The sequence below is a fragment of the Camelus ferus genome, chromosome 23 (genome assembly GCF_009834535.1).
Source record: "Camelus ferus isolate YT-003-E chromosome 23, BCGSAC_Cfer_1.0, whole genome shotgun sequence".
Lineage (NCBI taxonomy): Eukaryota > Metazoa > Chordata > Mammalia > Artiodactyla > Camelidae > Camelus > Camelus ferus.
In genome coordinates, this window is record NC_045718.1 from 17,441,858 (window position 1) to 17,463,250 (window position 21,393).

The 21,393-nt window shown below is 40.1% G+C and overlaps 1 protein-coding gene across 2 annotated transcripts in view; it reads left to right on the plus strand.

Moving 5' to 3' along the window:
* CR1 (complement C3b/C4b receptor 1 (Knops blood group)) overlaps positions 1-21,393 on the plus strand; it is a 107,236-nt gene that overhangs the window by 19,293 nt on the left and 66,550 nt on the right. For both annotated transcript variants that reach the window (XM_032467077.1, XM_032467078.1), the window contains 11 exons: positions 205-290; positions 2,130-2,348; positions 4,361-4,540; positions 5,142-5,241; positions 8,339-8,424; positions 10,326-10,724; positions 12,494-12,596; positions 13,830-13,915; positions 15,755-15,973; positions 17,986-18,165; positions 18,767-18,866. In XM_032467077.1, the coding sequence (XP_032322968.1) occupies positions 205-290; positions 2,130-2,348; positions 4,361-4,540; positions 5,142-5,241; positions 8,339-8,424; positions 10,326-10,724; positions 12,494-12,596; positions 13,830-13,915; positions 15,755-15,973; positions 17,986-18,165; positions 18,767-18,866 (1,758 nt within the window). The remainder of the gene's footprint in view (positions 1-204; positions 291-2,129; positions 2,349-4,360; positions 4,541-5,141; positions 5,242-8,338; positions 8,425-10,325; positions 10,725-12,493; positions 12,597-13,829; positions 13,916-15,754; positions 15,974-17,985; positions 18,166-18,766; positions 18,867-21,393) is intronic.

Consider the following 21,393-nt stretch of genomic DNA (forward strand, 5'->3'; position numbering starts at 1 on the left):
ACTTCAATTTAGTCCAAGACTCTATTATTATGTGACCAAGTGATTGTGCTTTGCCATTCTCCTTCAGTGGAGGCTGTGACTTTCCCAGATTGATGTGGCCTCTGGCAACTACTGGTTTCAGGTCCTCCAAATGCTGAGTTTTTTGCAAACAGGATGGCATTTTGGCTGAGGAACTCACCTATTCACAACCATTATTTTCCTTAGATTCCAGTTAAAAGGCAGTTCTGCTAGTTACTGTGTCTTGGTTGGAACGGAAAGCCTTTGGAACAGCAGTGCTCCTGTGTGTGAGCGTGAGTAGAGGGGCTGGCACCTCATGCCAATCTCTCCCTTTGATCTGTTTGGTAATTTGAGGCATGGCTTCATTAGCGTTTGATTCTAATCTGAATTATTGATGAATAGTATCACATATTTCAGTAGTATTTTAGTGTGAGTCAGTGTGTAGTGATGTACTTTGCTATGCATCACATGTTTTGGGAACCATCTAATCAGTATCAGTCATTTTGAATTTTGTCTTCTTTGTCATAACTCCTGCTGGGGTTGCCTCTAGGTCAGGAGACATTAATAATGTAAAGTGTTGGCAATTATTTTCTTTTTTCGTACTTTCCTTCTTTATTTTTCTTTTTTCCATTAAGTGGAGTCATTCTACATTTTTTTTATATTGGCAAATATACAAATAAGAAACATTCATTCATTTAATCATTTATTAAACACATACTATGTGCTTGATGTTTTTCTAGGCATTGGTGTTATAGCAATGAACATGATGAGCGAATTTTTTGTCCACATGTTATTTCTGGTCAAGTGGAGAAATCGAGAAGCAAAAAAAGAAAAAAAAAAAAAAACGAAAGACAACATCATTGCTATGGAAATGATAGATCACACAACATAGGAGTGAGGGGAAAGTGGAAACGTCATTACACAGAGTGAACAGTTTACGATTCCTTAAACACTCAAAACATGTATCTAAATAAATTATGCTGAAGATTCAGATAATTACCCCATTAAAAACTGAGAGTTTCCTATAGGCAATGCCACTAGTGATTTCTCCTAATCTACCCATTTGTATTTTCCCAATGGAAGATAGGACTTTGCTTCACCTCTTGATCCTAAAGACTGGAAACTATAAATATACTTAAACAATCAAATGTTACTAAAATGTTCATGTTGCTGGAAAACTACTCAGTCATCCTCTGCTGTGTTGTGTAGCAAAACTTTCTTTAAAAAACAAATCTTTTAGAGACCCTTGCTCTTCATGAAACTCGGCATCCACTGACGTATCATGACAAATGGTTGTCCTACTGCCGTGTGTTAGAGCTCAGCTATTGAGTGGACTCTACCTCTTATTATTCATGACTCTTTCTAGTTTGAGTAGCTCCTTCCAAATCCCAAGCCCAGTTAGAAGCACCAGTTAGAAGTGAGGGAGGAACCGTTTTAAACACACAAGCAGATCCTAGAAAACAGTAACAATTTGACGTTGGACAGAAAGTTAGAAAAAAATAATAACTCATAAACAAATATGCGTATGAAGAAACAAGGCAGTCTGAGCCACTCAGAATATTTACAATGAACCATACATGTTTCCACTCATTGTGACAGCACGTCCATGATAATCAAGATTGATGGTCAGTTTCCATAAGTCATAAAGGAAAGGTTTCAAGTCTGTAAGGTGATGAGCACACATGGAATACACTGTAGAGCTGTTTGCAGAGAATGTAAGCTCCTTGGAGGACAAGAATTTATCAGCGCCCTTTGCTGTGTATCCCCAGGGCCCTGATGAGAGGCTGACACAGAACAAGTGCTCAATTAATATACGTTGAGTAAATGAATTAGTTACCTTCCAATAGGTTATTTTTTCTTCTTTAACAGTTTTGATAATTAACAGTGCCAAGTTTCTATTCTGCAGAAAATTAAAGGTCTGAAAGATTGGGATAGCCAAAATTTTGGACCTTTTCATTAAAAAAAAAAAAAAGACTGAAATCTCATTTCATTTTGTCCATCTCATCAAAGGCCTTACGGACCATGTCATAGCCTTCGTGTCTTTAGGTAGCACCAACCTTAGCACCCTATGTCTGTAGCGTACCTCTGGTGAGACTCTTCAGTGAAACTTAAAGCTTTTGTCTTCTTTCCAGAAATTTTGTGTCCAAATCCTCCAGACATCCTTAACGGGAGACACACAGGAAACCCTCTGGAAGTCTTTCCTTTTGGAACAGAAGTGACTTATACGTGTGACTCGCACCCAGAGACGGGGGTGATCTTCAGCCTCACTGGGGAGAGCACCATCCGCTGCACCAGTGATGGTCACGGGAACGGGATTTGGAGCAGCCCTGCCCCTCGCTGTGAACTTCCTGGTCAGTGCTCACTGCCCCACATTCCAAATGGCTTTGGAATATCTAAACCAGACTCTAAATTTCTGTCATATAATGTTGTGTTTATTTGTGCTCCTGAACCAATTAAATGCCAAATCACTAACAAAATGTTTTGAGATACATGAACATGCAAGATTCTGATGATCTTTTTTCTAGAGGTCTGAGGTAAAGTGAGGGAAGCAGTGGCGGCTGGCTCTCTTCCTAATCAGAATTAGAAGGAAGGTGTTTTCAAAGCCTAAGCATTGAAAGCAAATACCTATGAGCCTTAACTGGACCATGCTATATCATTTCACAGGATCTGGAGAGAAGCACAGGCCAGCAGAGAACAAAATCTGCCAAAATGGCTTTTAATAACCTGTTTGACCTGAGACCACTGTGCACTGTCTGTGAACATCGGGCTGCATCGTAGTCCCCTACAAAAATTCCTTTAGCCAACTTGGGTTAACTTCTAAGATAAAGTGAAGCTTACTTGCTCCTTAGCCCCATACTAATTTAACCATTGATATCTTCCCACTTTGATGGAACAAAGATCAAAGGATTGTGAACGCTAAGGAAAAGTGCAAAATAGAGTGTGTATTTCTAAGGCCTGCAGAAGGTTTCCTAAGACACCCGACAGAGCTAAGACACGCACACCAGAATGTAAAGTTGGGAAGGAGAGAGTACGTTGTAGAAGTGACCCTGGTCCTGGCATAACAGACTGACCCCTGGGGAACTCTGAGAGACAAGAGCAGTTCTAGAGAAAAAGGGACCAAGTGCAGACACTCAGAAGGTATTTTTTGCCCTCACTTTCCTTCTCTACCACCATGGCTTCAACACAGGTGTCCCTCTGGGCCTCTTGACAAATGCAGAGACCTGTCAGATTCACTGAATCAACAGCCAGAGGCAATCTTCTCCTAAGTTCTATGATTTTTTTTTTCCCCACCAGAACCCTATCGTGAGATGGCAGCTGTAGTTTTATCAGCTAGAATTTTACATGGAGACCTGCCAGACCATCTTCATGTGTGATTTAGCCTTAGCTGGTAGGTTTTAGTCGTAAAGGGGGATTCCTTTTACTAGAAGCCATTACAGCTAAAATTCAACGTCAAAAATAAAAGGGAACCAGGTAAAGTAGATGAATGAGTTTCCTGTGATGACACGTTGAAATTAAGCACATTTTCAGTGAGGTAAAGTATTAAACTGTATTAAAGGGATGAGAAACTGTTTTTCAAATCTTGACACGGAGAACTGTCTGGATGCAAAATTGGCTCTAGTATAACTTTTACTATTTGGAGAGATATTTGAAAGGAAGGTGGAGGACAGCTACAGAAGAAATTAAAGGAGAAGTTATTGTCAAAACCAAAAAGGAAACAACTTCTATTTTTCCAAACCTATGCACTTTTTACATTTCATTCTACTTGAATCCACAGCGAGTCTGTACTCCTCAAGCTTAGAGCTATAATTTATAGGGGCCGGGAACTCCACCTAGAATCACATTCAACATACACTTCTAACAGTGTTTTCTTATAATAAGAACTGTACTTTCTGTTTCTTTGTTTTTTCTTTGAAGAGATGCTCCTTTTTCTACATTGTGTTGACATGGTCGGCTTGAAAATCAGACCTAGAAAGTTGGTGGTTGCTTCCTAATTGTAAGAAATACACACCTTGAGGTGCCCATTCATGCTCCTAAGCCCCCCAGTGGAGTCTGAGGCACTGAAGTACAAGGAAACCAGACAGGAACCCTGGGCGGAAGCACTCTTTCTGGCTCCGTAAAAATGTGGAAAATTGAACTGGTGCTGTGTTTTACAGTAAATTGTATGCGTAAAATGCCCAGAGAGCAAGAGTGCTCCAGATAGTTTCTTTCCTCATGGACACGTGCTCAAGGATCTTTCTCTCCGAAGGTCACAAGGAAATCACCGTTCCAAATCTGACATCACATCTAACAAGAAAAAGACAAGTAAGAATGGTATCGGGTACCTTTTTGTTCACTCTGATGTTCTTGATTTCTTGGTCTCTAGGTCGCTGTACCGCCCCAGATCCTTTTCAGTTTGCCAAGTTGAAAATCCCAACCAATGAATCTGAGTTTCCCATTGGGACCTCTTTAAAGTATGAATGCCGCCCTGAGTACCGCAGGTACTCATTCTCTATCACGTGTCTAGCAAACCTCACGTGGTCCAGTGTCAAAGATGTCTGTAAACGTGAGTAAACCCTGCCTTGGAGCAGTCCCACATTTATCAAAGTATCTGTAGTATCTTACTTTTTTTTTTTAACCCAATTTCAAAATAAGAAAAGTCTATTCGTTAAACTTGTTCAGATAGGTGAGTGTAAGACTTAGTCTTGTAGGTCATCCTGAAATATTGGTTGAAATATTTATGTCATTAGAATGTTTCAAGGAATATTTGTGTGTGGGAAAAGTCCATCTTTTATGGGGAAGTAAATATTGAATTACTCCAAATCAGGAAACAGAATTTCAGGAGACATAAACTGCTTGAATAAGAAGGTAAGAGAAAAATTTTTATACTGGTGGGATACAAACTCACACATAACGTTAATAGTTTGATAAAAGATTTGAGGCAAATATAAGATAGATCTGGAAAGGAGGTATTTCTAGTGTGGTGCTTGGGAAGTGGCTGATCCTGAGGAGTCTGGTGATGTTCCTCAAGGTGAGAAAAATGTGCGGATCCCTCAGAATTGCGGACACTGTTCGGGAAGCTGCAGTCAGGTGGGGACTAATGTGTTATGGACCAACAAAAGTTCAGACAATTCTTCCTGGCTCCAAAACTCTGTTTCTTTTTCAAGGAAAGTCATGTGAAACTCCTGCAGATCCTGTGAATGGCATGGTGCACATAGACACAAACACCCAGTTTGGATCCAGAATTATGTATACTTGTAATAGAGGGTGAGTTGACAGCAACATCTCTTGGGTCAAGAGTTGCAGAACAGCAATACTACCTTCGGGCCACATCTCAGAAAGGAAAGCTAGGCTGTTACCATCTGCTCTTAAAAAGCTAGAATACAGGCGTTTAACTCCTGATTGAAATGAACAACGTTACAGGAGGATTCGAGGGATAATCTGCATTCTTGCTGGAAACCAGGGCAGTGCATAGAAGAAGAGCGAGGTATTCACCAGGTAGAAAGGAGGAGGGTGGACGGAGGGCATAGTCAAAGCATACGAAATCCCTGACCCAGGACAGATACTGAAGGAAGGGGAGGCCATGGAGCAACCAGATGAGAAAGCACATCTTAAAGGTAGATTCACTATGGGTCTGGCATGGCTGCCATAACAAAGTATGACAAACTGGGTGGCTTAGGGCAACCTCAAAAATTTATATTCTCATAGTTATGAAGGAAATCAAGGTGTCAACAGGATGTACTCCCTCCAAAGCCCCGAGGCAGTTTCCCTCCTTGCCTCCTGCATCTCATGGGAGTCTCAGACCTTCCTTGGCATGTGGCACTGCCTCTCTAATTTTTGCCTCCATCTTCCATGGCCATCTTCACCCTGTCTCTGTCCTCGCATGGCATTGTCCTCTCTGTGTGGTCCATGTCCAAAGTTCTCTCTTTTTAAAAGTATGCCAGTCATATTGGATATGGGCCCACCCTAATGACCTTATCTTAATGTGATGTTATCTTCAAGACCCTATTTCCAAATAAGGTCACATTCCTGGGGGTTTCACGTCAAGGCTTCTACATACCTTTTTGGGGAGCACTAGTCTACCCATAACAGAGCCCCCTGTGAAAATGTCAGGTTTAAAGGGTACCCTGGGCAGCAGTCCCACCTTCCATGCTTAGTCTTGCTCAGCACACAGTGGAGTTTCAGCCTCTCACCCAATGTGAGCATCTGAGCCAGATAGAGAATACAGGACAAATGTGTACTGCCATGATAAACACGGAAAAGAAACTTGTACCTTCAGTATATTTGCAAAAGAAGGTGTAACAGATGGTAGTACCTATAATCTATCAGAGTAAAATTAGAGTAAATCTATATACTTGTTACTGCTCTGAGCTTTTCTGAGTGCAATCTGTCATTTAATGACTGTGTCCTTTTTATCCTGTAATACTGAGTAAGGGTGAACATCTCTGTGGTATTAGAGAAAAAACCATAGAGCTTATGATATGTTGCAGGAAATTACTGTAAAAAAGATCAATGTGAAAAAATGAGAAGGTATCTCCGCTTATAAATTAGAATTACTTTCAAGAAATAGGTGGAACTTTTAGAACAATCTCCTGTTTACATATTGAGCCAGATTCAGTTGCACACTGCTTCTGTGAAGCTAGTTAGAAAATTGAGAATGTTTGCATATGAATTAAAAGTACAATTGTCAAACTAAAAAAATCTGTGATAAACACACTGAATATATAGAAAATTAAGGAGAATGCAAGAAGAAAAATTAATCAAATTCTCCCAGAATTCAGTAGAATAGGATAAAGGAAAGGGGGGAAAAGAAGATATGTGTTAAAGAGAATGAGGATTTAAATTCCACGTAACAAAAGTTGCAGAAGAGGAAACAATAAGCCCATAGCATTCCCACAACTAAAGAATGTCCTTTTGTATTTCAGAGAAAACACCACCACCAAAATAAACCTTCAAGAACACAGAAAGGAAATTAATAAATTTGTAAAAAGCCGACAAAAGAAATTAATTTATGCTGACATCACATTGATCTTTCACATGGCTAAACCGCCGAAGATAGATTTCCTCATGAGCCAACCTGGTAGTCACGTCAAGGGGCTCCAGATGTACATTCAGTATAAACAAGGTCCCCAGACCACACCTGTATACTTTCCAGGAAGCATACTTGTGGAGAAATAGAAAAAAGATAAACTCAGGCAGTCCACAAGCATTGAAAAAAAAGGGAGAATGATAAGTACCAGTGAGGCAGAATATTGGCCAAAACAAAAAAGGCAAAACCAAATTTTAAGAAACATGATCAAATATTTTAACAAAGTAATAAAACTAAGTATAACGACAGAATGAGTTGGTACAAGGAAAAACATTTCTATGTAATCATAAAGTAATTAGAATTTGTACAGTCATAGAGCATATCCACAAAACTAGAAAAATGGGAGAAAGCAAGAAAACAAGCTAGATTTCTATTAAAGAGGAAAGGGGCAGATTATAGTTACTTTGACACCAAAATTGAGAAAATTGGTTTAAATTCATGCATCGTGTATACATATAGCACATGCATATGAAATGAAAATTATATTTATTTATTTATTTTAACATTTCCTTATTGAGAAACTTTTAAAGGAACATTAGGTATTTAGCTTCCAAATTATTACAGCACTCAAAAGATGTTCAACTCTCTGTTTCATGTAGCAAATGAGGGGGAAGGGAAAGCAATAACAGAGATTATATCTGTCTGTTCTGTCAGAAATGTTTGGGGCAGACATCCTTACCATTGGACGTTATGAAGGAGGCAGTGATGACAAAAGCAAGATCAAACACATGATTTAGGTCAGTAAAGGTGGATAGTTTAATCTCCTTGTTGTAAAACAGAAACTTCCAAATAGAATCAGAAGCTTCACAATCTAGACATATTCACAAGATACATGCCTAAACTAAGATGACATAACAGGGTTAATATACAGCGTGTGTGTGTGTATGTGTGTGTGTGTGTGTGTGTGTGTGTATCAGGAAAATACAAAATGAATTTAAATGGCAACAAAAATAAGAGGGGAAAACCCAGATGTTAAGAAGAAAATAATCAGACAGGTCTGTAAAGGGATTGTTTTATTTTGGTACTTCATTGAATCCAAAATGAAACCAAGAAATTAAGAAGCAGTGGGAGCCATGAGCAGTTAGAAAGGCAATATTCCTTTCAATAGTGAGAGAATAGAAAAACAGATGTAGGAAAGCCAGATAAAATGGATGGAGTTTAGGCGCGTCCCTGGACTTCTCTCAGATTGGAGCCTTTCGGCTGTGCCATGCAGGCGAGCTGAGCAAGTTGATGGGATGTGTAGAGCACAGTGATCTTTCCCTTTTTTGCTTTTAGGTATCGACTCATTGGTCACTCATCTGCTGAATGTATCATCTCAGGCTATTCTGTCATTTGGGAGACGGAGCCACCAGTTTGTGAACGTGAGTTGAAATCTCTTTCCCCGTTTATCCCGTGGTCAATCCTAGAGCTGCCCCCTAGAATTACAAGGAACACATTTCATCCCTCTTGGCAACGGGATCCTCCTGATGGTATTTGAAGAAAACACTCATATCCTTCAAAGTGTTCACGATGTTTCAAGCTTCTAGTTCCTCCTGGTTTTTCCTTATCCTGGGGAATCATTTATTTTATTTAGTTTAAACAGTCGTGTTGAACTCAATTCGAACAGCCCCAAGTGTCCCTTTGTTGGTTGAACACCTTCCAGTTGAAGGTGACTCTCTTTACTGAAGTAAAGGAGCACAACATTGGTGAAGGTGCCCTGCGTCTTCTCTGTCAACTCTTACTCCCAGGTCATGTGTTCAAGTCCTGGGCCCTCCCTGCTTTCTTCTCTGTCTGAACAGTGACAAGCCATGTTTCCTACAAGCTGTTTGGGCTATGAGATTCCTACACTGTGAGGCACTTAGAGGAGGGAGCAGCTGCAAATTCACAAAGAACATAAAGAGGCTGTAACGCTGGGTTTGGTGCTAATCTGAAGAATTCAACATTCTCCAACCCAACTGGTAGTAGGACTAGTGGTAAGAAACTTTCTCACAGGCCAGTACCAAATATGCATCAGAAACTTTAAGGAATAACATGACTTTAATCCTGAAATTCTACAATTTGGCTTACTCTTAAAAGAAAGTAGTCACCGCAGGTTTTGGCCAGGATTAATGTACAGGTGTTACCTACGTTATTATTTATTATGGTGAAAAACTCAAAGAATCCGTATGTGGTGCCTGTTCCAAATAATGTTCTGGAAATAATCTGATAAAAGGAACAAGGCACGTGATCTATTAAAAAAAGAAAGATTAAAATATGCCCGAATGGATATAGACAAGAGAGAGAAATCTTCCAAATGGAATCAGAAAGCACATTCTTACTCTGAAGCATTACTCACCTAACAGAGATACCGTAGAAATAGCGAAGTGCAGGCGTGTGTATTAAAGATTACACATTAAGTAGTTAACAGTGGTTCTTTCTAGCAATGGGCTAAAAGGTGATTGACATTTGTATTTTACAAATTTTCTACAAGAAATATGCATCTTCTGAAATTTGCTTTTAAAAGTTATAATAAATAAGTCAATAAGTATCTACTTAAGGTATCTGTCATAGAGATAGAAATATTTGGGTGCTCTGGAATGATTTTAAATGCCTAGGATTTATCTGTTACTTGCATATTAGGTTAAATTTGTCTGTAAAAAGACTTGTGCTTCATATCTTGTTACTAGCAGTGTTTTTGATGTTTTTTTTCCTGCTTCTTCAATATGCTGCCTCTTCTCAAGTCTGTATTGTCAAAATATAACTTTATTTCTAGTATTCTCATTTTCAGATTCATTAGCATAGAATAAAACAGATGTTCAGTTATTTTTATTCCTTCTGAATCTCTGACTGGTCTGCCATGTGTATTTTGTATGCTTGTGCTCTATCTATTTTGTGTTAGTTGTGCTTGAGCTTTGGATTTTATGTATTTGATAATCCATATTCCATGCTGTACCTCAGTAATAACCAATTGAATAAATACCAATGCCTTCAACAGAGAGAGAATTAAATTTAAAAAGGAATTCAGTGATATGTAAAAGTTCTCACTTACAATGAAAAGTATATGGACGGTAATAATATGTGAGTACATTTACTGAAATAATATTCAGAAGAGCAGGAGTCATGATATTGTGGTTAGCTAGTCTGCAGTTGTGTGAACAGATGTCTGTATATTAGCCAAGAGAAGAGAAGAGCAGAAGTGTTCTGAACATTGTCATTTGGGTCATTTTTCTAAGTGGTTAGCAAAAGTCATGATTGAATACAAGTTTAAGGAATTGGGGTTTTAACTTGCTGTCCCTTTTCCCAGGTATTCTTTGTGGGCCACCCCCAGCCATCGCCAACGGAGACTTTGTCAGCACCAGCAGAGAATATTTTCCATATGGAACGGTGGTGACCTACCGTTGCAACCTTGGAGAGAGAAAGAGGAAGCTGTTTGACCTCGTGGGTGAGCCGTCCATATACTGCAGCAGCGAGGACAATCAAGTTGGCATCTGGAGCGGCCCTCCCCCTCGCTGCATTATGCCTAACAAGTGCACGCGTCCAGAAGTTGAAAACGGCATCATGATGTCTGAGAACAGAAGCTTATTCTCCTTACATGAAATGGTGAGGTTTGCGTGTCAGCCTGGCTTTACCATGAAAGGACCCTCCACTGTTCAGTGCCAAGGCCAAGACCAGTGGGTGCCGGGGCTGCCCAGATGCTCCAGGGGTGAGTCTGACTGAGGCTTTGAAGAGGCCCCCAGATGACAGGAGTTGTAGGAGGATGAGGAGATTAGTGCTTGTTCTGGGGGAAGGATGTGTGGTGAGTGGTGTGAGTACATTTGGGGAGAGGCAGCATGAAATTAAGGGGACGTGTGTGCGTGTACGGACGTGTGCACTCGTGTGTATGTGCCTTCATTTGAGAAGCAAGATTTAATTCATCAAGGAAGGGGACATTAGGGCCTCTCCTACTGACCAATTCTCTAGACACAAGACCAGCTCCGTTATTTCTCAGTTATACTGAAGAATCATGAGAACTCTCTGGTTAGTCCTGTGATAATCTTGCCCACTCTTTAAAACATGCCTTTAAATTGTGTGATTCTTACATCGATGTGACAATGAGATTAGCTTAACTTTACAGAGGTTTAAGAAATTACCTAAATTACGTGCTTCTAAGTGGCTTACCCAGGAGCAGGCTGCATTGTGTTGGCGCAGAGGCGGGATGCTCTGCTTCTTGCCACAGCATTTATCACAGAAAGAAACTGACATAAGAAGAAAGATAACACAGCCTCCGAATAGGAACAAGGCTCTCAGAGGTTGTCAGTTCTGCTCCACCTCCTACATTTTATCACTAGAAATCTGAAAAAGAAAGCGAAAGTAACTTGCTGAAAATTCAACAGATTTTCATTCCTCTTAATAGATATAGATTAGGTTGAAGTTCAAATGAGGTCTGATGCCCGAGCACATACCCAAAGACTGTGAATGGAGGCAGGCACACCTTGAATCATTCACTCTGCAAGAAGTGTGCCCTCTCCTTTCACGGACCTGCTTGCTTAGAGGATTTTGTTTTTGACGGACAGTCTTGTCTTTGATGGACCGTCTTATGTCACACGAGCTGGATTAGGTTTGGATGGATAAATGTCGTGGCTGATACCTAGGGACAAGGATGGACCTTACAGTCTTTCCACCCACCCATCTCAGTCTCTTACAGCCACTGACAGAGCAACTGGGAAGAAAAAGAGCAGCCAGAGATATAAATGGAGATTGTCACTACACTTTGATCATAGAAGTGCAAGAAAAGATTAATGGGAAATCTGTTCAATATTTTGAGTCTCAGGCAAACTTCTCATTACCTGAAAGGTGACGCTGTGAACTAGATTGCTTTTCTAGCAAATATGTGGGTGGGGTAGAAGCCCACCAAAACTATTAACTCTAGACTAGGTAGCAGCAGTGGTAGAAAGAAGCCCATGCCTGGTTGACTTAAAATCATTTTAGAACTTGTCTTGGGAAGAATGGGTTCTACCTTTCTAGCCCTCAATTTCTGTGAGGTCATTGGCTACCCCTCTTCCCTGATCTTTATTTCCACAGAGAAAAAAAGGGTTTCCTGATTATCACTAGACTTTGTTAGATCTGATCTGTTTAATCATGGAACTTTAACTCCTTGGAAGAGTTCAAATTTTGGAAAATATATTTCCCTATAACTGACGGGTACTTGACTGTTCTTTCCAAGTATGTCAGCCACCTCCCCAAATCCTGCATGGTCATCACAGCCCAAACGACAAGGATGACTTTTCCGCTGGGCAGGAAGTGTTCTACAGCTGTGAGCCCGGCTATGATCTCATAGGGGCTGCTTCTCTGCACTGTACGCTCCAGGGAGACTGGAGCCTGGCAGCCCCCACGTGTGCAGGTGCCGACATGCTCAGCCGCTCCGACAAATTTAGGTTTTGTCTTATTGTCTAAGCACCAGTGTTATGCCTGTATGTTCTTCTTTTTCTCCAGTCAAATCATGTGCTGCCTTGTTGGACCAGCTCCCTAATGGCCGAGTGCTAGTTCCACTTAATCTCCAGCTTGGGGCAAAAGTGTCCTTCGTTTGTGATGAGGGGTGAGTGTGAGGTTGTGTGGCCTGCTGGACACTGAAATTGGGGTTATTTTAAAAAGGGAAGGTTTAGCGTGACTTAAGAAGGGAGTCATTCAAGGATGTTAACATTGGGGAGTGCATTTGGGAAGTAAGAGTAAAGAACAGATGGAACTAATAGCTAATAAGGAAAAATGGAGACATGTATTACACGGCAGGTTCAAAGACCAATACCATCACTAGGTATGAGTACATATAGGCGGCACGTAGAGGGAGGAAATCACATGTACCAAGCAGGAAAGTAAAAAGGGTAATGTGGAGAGTTCCAAAAAAGTTTGATATGTGACAAAAAGCTGATTACAAATAGCTAAGATCATTTAAGAATTATTTCTGAAAAATTTTTAGCTATCAAAAGTGAATTTTGTAATAGGAGTGAAAGGATGAGAACAAGCTTTTCTTTATCCAGTCATGTGTCACCTGGTTAGTAATGGGCCAAGGGCTCTGAACTGAGATCATGGTGGCTGATGTTAATGTTTCCAGAGGGCATTAACTTGTTTATGTGAACCTCAGGCCCTTTACAGTGTGCAAATGTCTACATGGAAATTCTTAAACATGAGCAAGAAAGCACCCAATCTCAAAATGTCCCACAGAGTCCTTGGCAGGCATGAAATACAAGCACCCAAGAAAATTTAGGAGCCATCAGGATCCAACGTACATTGAGAGTTTTGGATGACTACCTGCCAAAGTCCTTTCCAATCTCCTTTTATTTCCCCTCTGGATGAGTCACACTTCCATAGCCCAACATGCTGTTGTGAGCCTTCTGAATAAACATCTCTTAAATGTAGACACAAAAGAACAATCATTCTTCTGTTTCCAGTTAATCTCTGCTCTTCCAGTTCATACTGGGAGCTGTGTTACTGGCTGTTCCAGTGTCAGCACTGGGAGGCTGTTGCATTTTGATAGTGACCATGAGTACATTTATCACCTTTATTCGGGAATGACTAGCAGGGATTGAATTATCTGAGTCTAGAACCAGAATGTAGGAGATGGCAGCCTACTTCAATTTAGTCCAAGACTCTATTATTATGTGACCAAGTGATTGTGCTTTGCCATTCTCCTTCAGTGGAGGCTGTGACTTTCCCAGATTGATGTGGCCTCTGGCAACTACTGGTTTCAGGTCCTCCAAATGCTGAGTTTTTTGCAAACAGGATGGCATTTTGGCTGAGGAACTCACCTATTCACAACCATTATTTTCCTTAGATTCCAGTTAAAAGGCAGTTCTGCTAGTTACTGTGTCTTGGTTGGAACGGAAAGCCTTTGGAACAGCAGTGCTCCTGTGTGTGAGCGTGAGTAGAGGGGCTGGCACCTCATGCCAATCTCTCCCTTTGATCTGTTTGGTAATTTGAGGCATGGCTTCATTAGCGTTTGATTCTAATCTGAATTATTGATGAATAGTATCACATATTTCAGTAGTATTTTAGTGTGAGTCAGTGTGTAGTGATGTACTTTGCTATGCATCACATGTTTTGGGAACCATCTAATCAGTATCAGTCATTTTGAATTTTGTCTTCTTTGTCATAACTCCTGCTGGGGTTGCCTCTAGGTCAGGAGACATTAATAATGTAAAGTGTTGGCAATTATTTTCTTTTTTCGTACTTTCCTTCTTTATTTTTCTTTTTTCCATTAAGTGGAGTCATTCTACATTTTTTTATATTGGCAAATATACAAATAAGAAACATTCATTCATTTAATCATTTATTAAACACATACTATGTGCTTGATGTTTTTCTAGGCATTGGTGTTATAGCAATGAACATGATGAGCGAATTTTTTGTCCACATGTTATTTCTGGTCAAGTGGAGAAATCGAGAAGCAAAAAAAGAAAAAAAAAAAAAAAACGAAAGACAACATCATTGCTATGGAAATGATAGATCACACAACATAGGAGTGAGGGGAAAGTGGAAACGTCATTACACAGAGTGAACAGTTTACGATTCCTTAAACACTCAAAACATGTATCTAAATAAATTATGCTGAAGATTCAGATAATTACCCCATTAAAAACTGAGAGTTTCCTATAGGCAATGCCACTAGTGATTTCTCCTAATCTACCCATTTGTATTTTCCCAATGGAAGATAGGACTTTGCTTCACCTCTTGATCCTAAAGACTGGAAACTATAAATATACTTAAACAATCAAATGTTACTAAAATGTTCATGTTGCTGGAAAACTACTCAGTCATCCTCTGCTGTGTTGTGTAGCAAAACTTTCTTTAAAAAACAAATCTTTTAGAGACCCTTGCTCTTCATGAAACTCGGCATCCACTGACGTATCATGACAAATGGTTGTCCTACTGCCGTGTGTTAGAGCTCAGCTATTGAGTGGACTCTACCTCTTATTATTCATGACTCTTTCTAGTTTGAGTAGCTCCTTCCAAATCCCAAGCCCAGTTAGAAGCACCAGTTAGAAGTGAGGGAGGAACCGTTTTAAACACACAAGCAGATCCTAGAAAACAGTAACAATTTGACGTTGGACAGAAAGTTAGAAAAAAATAATAACTCATAAACAAATATGCGTATGAAGAAACAAGGCAGTCTGAGCCACTCAGAATATTTACAATGAACCATACATGTTTCCACTCATTGTGACAGCACGTCCATGATAATCAAGATTGATGGTCAGTTTCCATAAGTCATAAAGGAAAGGTTTCAAGTCTGTAAGGTGATGAGCACACATGGAATACACTGTAGAGCTGTTTGCAGAGAATGTAAGCTCCTTGGAGGACAAGAATTTATCAGCGCCCTTTGCTGTGTATCCCCAGGGCCCTGATGAGAGGCTGACACAGAACAAGTGCTCAATTAATATACGTTGAGTAAATGAATTAGTTACCTTCCAATAGGTTATTTTTTCTTCTTTAACAGTTTTGATAATTAACAGTGCCAAGTTTCTATTCTGCAGAAAATTAAAGGTCTGAAAGATTGGGATAGCCAAAATTTTGGACCTTTTCATTAAAAAAAAAAAAAAGACTGAAATCTCATTTCATTTTGTCCATCTCATCAAAGGCCTTACGGACCATGTCATAGCCTTCGTGTCTTTAGGTAGCACCAACCTTAGCACCCTATGTCTGTAGCGTACCTCTGGTGAGACTCTTCAGTGAAACTTAAAGCTTTTGTCTTCTTTCCAGAAATTTTGTGTCCAAATCCTCCAGACATCCTTAACGGGAGACACACAGGAAACCCTCTGGAAGTCTTTCCTTTTGGAACAGAAGTGACTTATACGTGTGACTCGCACCCAGAGACGGGGGTGATCTTCAGCCTCACTGGGGAGAGCACCATCCGCTGCACCAGTGATGGTCACGGGAACGGGATTTGGAGCAGCCCTGCCCCTCGCTGTGAACTTCCTGGTCAGTGCTCACTGCCCCACATTCCAAATGGCTTTGGAATATCTAAACCAGACTCTAAATTTCTGTCATATAATGTTGTGTTTATTTGTGCTCCTGAACCAATTAAATGCCAAATCACTAACAAAATGTTTTGAGATACATGAACATGCAAGATTCTGATGATCTTTTTTCTAGAGGTCTGAGGTAAAGTGAGGGAAGCAGTGGCGGCTGGCTCTCTTCCTAATCAGAATTAGAAGGAAGGTGTTTTCAAAGCCTAAGCATTGAAAGCAAATACCTATGAGCCTTAACTGGACCATGCTATATCATTTCACAGGATCTGGAGAGAAGCACAGGCCAGCAGAGAACAAAATCTGCCAAAATGGCTTTTAATAACCTGTTTGACCTGAGACCACTGTGCACTGTCTGTGAACATCGGGCTGCATCGTAGTCCCCTACAAAAATTCCTTTAGCCAACTTGGGTTAACTTCTAAGATAAAGTGAAGCTTACTTGCTCCTTAGCCCCATACTAATTTAACCATTGATATCTTCCCACTTTGATGGAACAAAGATCAAAGGATTGTGAACGCTAAGGAAAAGTGCAAAATAGAGTGTGTATTTCTAAGGCCTGCAGAAGGTTTCCTAAGACACCCGACAGAGCTAAGACACGCACACCAGAATGTAAAGTTGGGAAGGAGAGAGTACGTTGTAGAAGTGACCCTGGTCCTGGCATAACAGACTGACCCCTGGGGAACTCTGAGAGACAAGAGCAGTTCTAGAGAAAAAGGGACCAAGTGCAGACACTCAGAAGGTATTTTTTGCCCTCACTTTCCTTCTCTACCACCATGGCTTCAACACAGGTGTCCCTCTGGGCCTCTTGACAAATGCAGAGACCTGTCAGATTCACTGAATCAACAGCCAGAGGCAATCTTCTCCTAAGTTCTATGATTTTTTTTTTCCCCACCAGAACCCTATCGTGAGATGGCAGCTGTAGTTTTATCAGCTAGAATTTTACATGGAGACCTGCCAGACCATCTTCATGTGTGATTTAGCCTTAGCTGGTAGGTTTTAGTCGTAAAGGGGGATTCCTTTTACTAGAAGCCATTACAGCTAAAATTCAACGTCAAAAATAAAAGGGAACCAGGTAAAGTAGATGAATGAGTTTCCTGTGATGACACGTTGAAATTAAGCACATTTTCAGTGAGGTAAAGTATTAAACTGTATTAAAGGGATGAGAAACTGTTTTTCAAATCTTGACACGGAGAACTGTCTGGATGCAAAATTGGCTCTAGTATAACTTTTACTATTTGGAGAGATATTTGAAAGGAAGGTGGAGGACAGCTACAGAAGAAATTAAAGGAGAAGTTATTGTCAAAACCAAAAAGGAAACAACTTCTATTTTTCCAAACCTATGCACTTTTTACATTTCATTCTACTTGAATCCACAGCGAGTCTGTACTCCTCAAGCTTAGAGCTATAATTTATAGGGGCCGGGAACTCCACCTAGAATCACATTCAACATACACTTCTAACAGTGTTTTCTTATAATAAGAACTGTACTTTCTGTTTCTTTGTTTTTTCTTTGAAGAGATGCTCCTTTTTCTACATTGTGTTGACATGGTCGGCTTGAAAATCAGACCTAGAAAGTTGGTGGTTGCTTCCTAATTGTAAGAAATACACACCTTGAGGTGCCCATTCATGCTCCTAAGCCCCCCAGTGGAGTCTGAGGCACTGAAGTACAAGGAAACCAGACAGGAACCCTGGGCGGAAGCACTCTTTCTGGCTCCGTAAAAATGTGGAAAATTGAACTGGTGCTGTGTTTTACAGTAAATTGTATGCGTAAAATGCCCAGAGAGCAAGAGTGCTCCAGATAGTTTCTTTCCTCATGGACACGTGCTCAAGGATCTTTCTCTCCGAAGGTCACAAGGAAATCACCGTTCCAAATCTGACATCACATCTAACAAGAAAAAGACAAGTAAGAATGGTATCGGGTACCTTTTTGTTCACTCTGATGTTCTTGATTTCTTGGTCTCTAGGTCGCTGTACCGCCCCAGATCCTTTTCAGTTTGCCAAGTTGAAAATCCCAACCAATGAATCTGAGTTTCCCATTGGGACCTCTTTAAAGTATGAATGCCGCCCTGAGTACCGCAGGTACTCATTCTCTATCACGTGTCTAGCAAACCTCACGTGGTCCAGTGTCAAAGATGTCTGTAAACGTGAGTAAACCCTGCCTTGGAGCAGTCCCACATTTATCAAAGTATCTGTAGTATCTTACTTTTTTTTTTTAACCCAATTTCAAAATAAGAAAAGTCTATTCGTTAAACTTGTTCAGATAGGTGAGTGTAAGACTTAGTCTTGTAGGTCATCCTGAAATATTGGTTGAAATATTTATGTCATTAGAATGTTTCAAGGAATATTTGTGTGTGGGAAAAGTCCATCTTTTATGGGGAAGTAAATATTGAATTACTCCAAATCAGGAAACAGAATTTCAGGAGACATAAACTGCTTGAATAAGAAGGTAAGAGAAAAATTTTTATACTGGTGGGATACAAACTCACACATAACGTTAATAGTTTGATAAAAGATTTGAGGCAAATATAAGATAGATCTGGAAAGGAGGTATTTCTAGTGTGGTGCTTGGGAAGTGGCTGATCCTGAGGAGTCTGGTGATGTTCCTCAAGGTGAGAAAAATGTGCGGATCCCTCAGAATTGCGGACACTGTTCGGGAAGCTGCAGTCAGGTGGGGACTAATGTGTTATGGACCAACAAAAGTTCAGACAATTCTTCCTGGCTCCAAAACTCTGTTTCTTTTTCAAGGAAAGTCATGTGAAACTCCTGCAGATCCTGTGAATGGCATGGTGCACATAGACACAAACACCCAGTTTGGATCCAGAATTATGTATACTTGTAATAGAGGGTGAGTTGACAGCAACATCTCTTGGGTCAAGAGTTGCAGAACAGCAATACTACCTTCGGGCCACATCTCAGAAAGGAAAGCTAGGCTGTTACCATCTGCTCTTAAAAAGCTAGAATACAGGCGTTTAACTCCTGATTGAAATGAACAACGTTACAGGAGGATTCGAGGGATAATCTGCATTCTTGCTGGAAACCAGGGCAGTGCATAGAAGAAGAGCGAGGTATTCACCAGGTAGAAAGGAGGAGGGTGGACGGAGGGCATAGTCAAAGCATACGAAATCCCTGACCCAGGACAGATACTGAAGGAAGGGGAGGCCATGGAGCAACCAGATGAGAAAGCACATCTTAAAGGTAGATTCACTATGGGTCTGGCATGGCTGCCATAACAAAGTATGACAAACTGGGTGGCTTAGGGCAACCTCAAAAATTTATATTCTCATAGTTATGAAGGAAATCAAGGTGTCAACAGGATGTACTCCCTCCAAAGCCCCGAGGCAGTTTCCCTCCTTGCCTCCTGCATCTCATGGGAGTCTCAGACCTTCCTTGGCATGTGGCACTGCCTCTCTAATTTTTGCCTCCATCTTCCATGGCCATCTTCACCCTGTCTCTGTCCTCGCATGGCATTGTCCTCTCTGTGTGGTCCATGTCCAAAGTTCTCTCTTTTTAAAAGTATGCCAGTCATATTGGATATGGGCCCACCCTAATGACCTTATCTTAATGTGATGTTATCTTCAAGACCCTATTTCCAAATAAGGTCACATTCCTGGGGGTTTCACGTCAAGGCTTCTACATACCTTTTTGGGGAGCACTAGTCTACCCATAACAGAGCCCCCTGTGAAAATGTCAGGTTTAAAGGGTACCCTGGGCAGCAGTCCCACCTTCCATGCTTAGTCTTGCTCAGCACACAGTGGAGTTTCAGCCTCTCACCCAATGTGAGCATCTGAGCCAGATAGAGAATACAGGACAAATGTGTACTGCCATGATAAACACGGAAAAGAAACTTGTACCTTCAGTATATTTGCAAAAGAAGGTGTAACAGATGGTAGTACCTATAATCTATCAGAGTAAAATTAGAGTAAATCTATATACTTGTTACTGCTCTGAGCTTTTCTGAGTGCAATCTGTCATTTAATGACTGTGTCCTTTTTATCCTGTAATACTGAGTAAGGGTGAACATCTCTGTGGTATTAGAGAAAAAACCATAGAGCTTATGATATGTTGCAGGAAATTACTGTAAAAAAGATCAATGTGAAAAAATGAGAAGGTATCTCCGCTTATAAATTAGAATTACTTTCAAGAAATAGGTGGAACTTTTAGAACAATCTCCTGTTTACATATTGAGCCAGATTCAGTTGCACACTGCTTCTGTGAAGCTAGTTAGAAAATTGAGAATGTTTGCATATGAATTAAAAGTACAATTGTCAAACTAAAAAAATCTGTGATAAACACACTGAATATATAGAAAATTAAGGAGAATGCAAGAAGAAAAATTAATCAAATTCTCCCAGAATTCAGTAGAATAGGATAAAGGAAAGGGGGGAAAAGAAGATATGTGTTAAAGAGAATGAGGATTTAAATTCCACGTAACAAAAGTTGCAGAAGAGGAAACAATAAGCCCATAGCATTCCCACAACTAAAGAATGTCCTTTTGTATTTCAGAGAAAACACCACCACCAAAATAAACCTTCAAGAACACAGAAAGGAAATTAATAAATTTGTAAAAAGCCGACAAAAGAAATTAATTTATGCTGACATCACATTGATCTTTCACATGGCTAAACCGCCGAAGATAGATTTCCTCATGAGCCAACCTGGTAGTCACGTCAAGGGGCTCCAGATGTACATTCAGTATAAACAAGGTCCCCAGACCACACCTGTATACTTTCCAGGAAGCATACTTGTGGAGAAATAGAAAAAAGATAAACTCAGGCAGTCCACAAGCATTGAAAAAAAAGGGAGAATGATAAGTACCAGTGAGGCAGAATATTGGCCAAAACAAAAAAGGCAAAACCAAATTTTAAGAAACATGATCAAATATTTTAACAAAGTAATAAAACTAAGTATAACGACAGAATGAGTTGGTACAAGGAAAAACATTTCTATGTAATCATAAAGTAATTAGAATTTGTACAGTCATAGAGCATATCCACAAAACTAGAAAAATGGGAGAAAGCAAGAAAACAAGCTAGATTTCTATTAAAGAGGAAAGGGGCAGATTATAGTTACTTTGACACCAAAATTGAGAAAATTGGTTTAAATTCATGCATCGTGTATACATATAGCACATGCATATGAAATGAAAATTATATTTATTTATTTATTTTAACATTTCCTTATTGAGAAACTTTTAAAGGAACATTAGGTATTTAGCTTCCAAATTATTACAGCACTCAAAAGATGTTCAACTCTCTGTTTCATGTAGCAAATGAGGGGGAAGGGAAAGCAATAACAGAGATTATATCTGTCTGTTCTGTCAGAAATGTTTGGGGCAGACATCCTTACCATTGGACGTTATGAAGGAGGCAGTG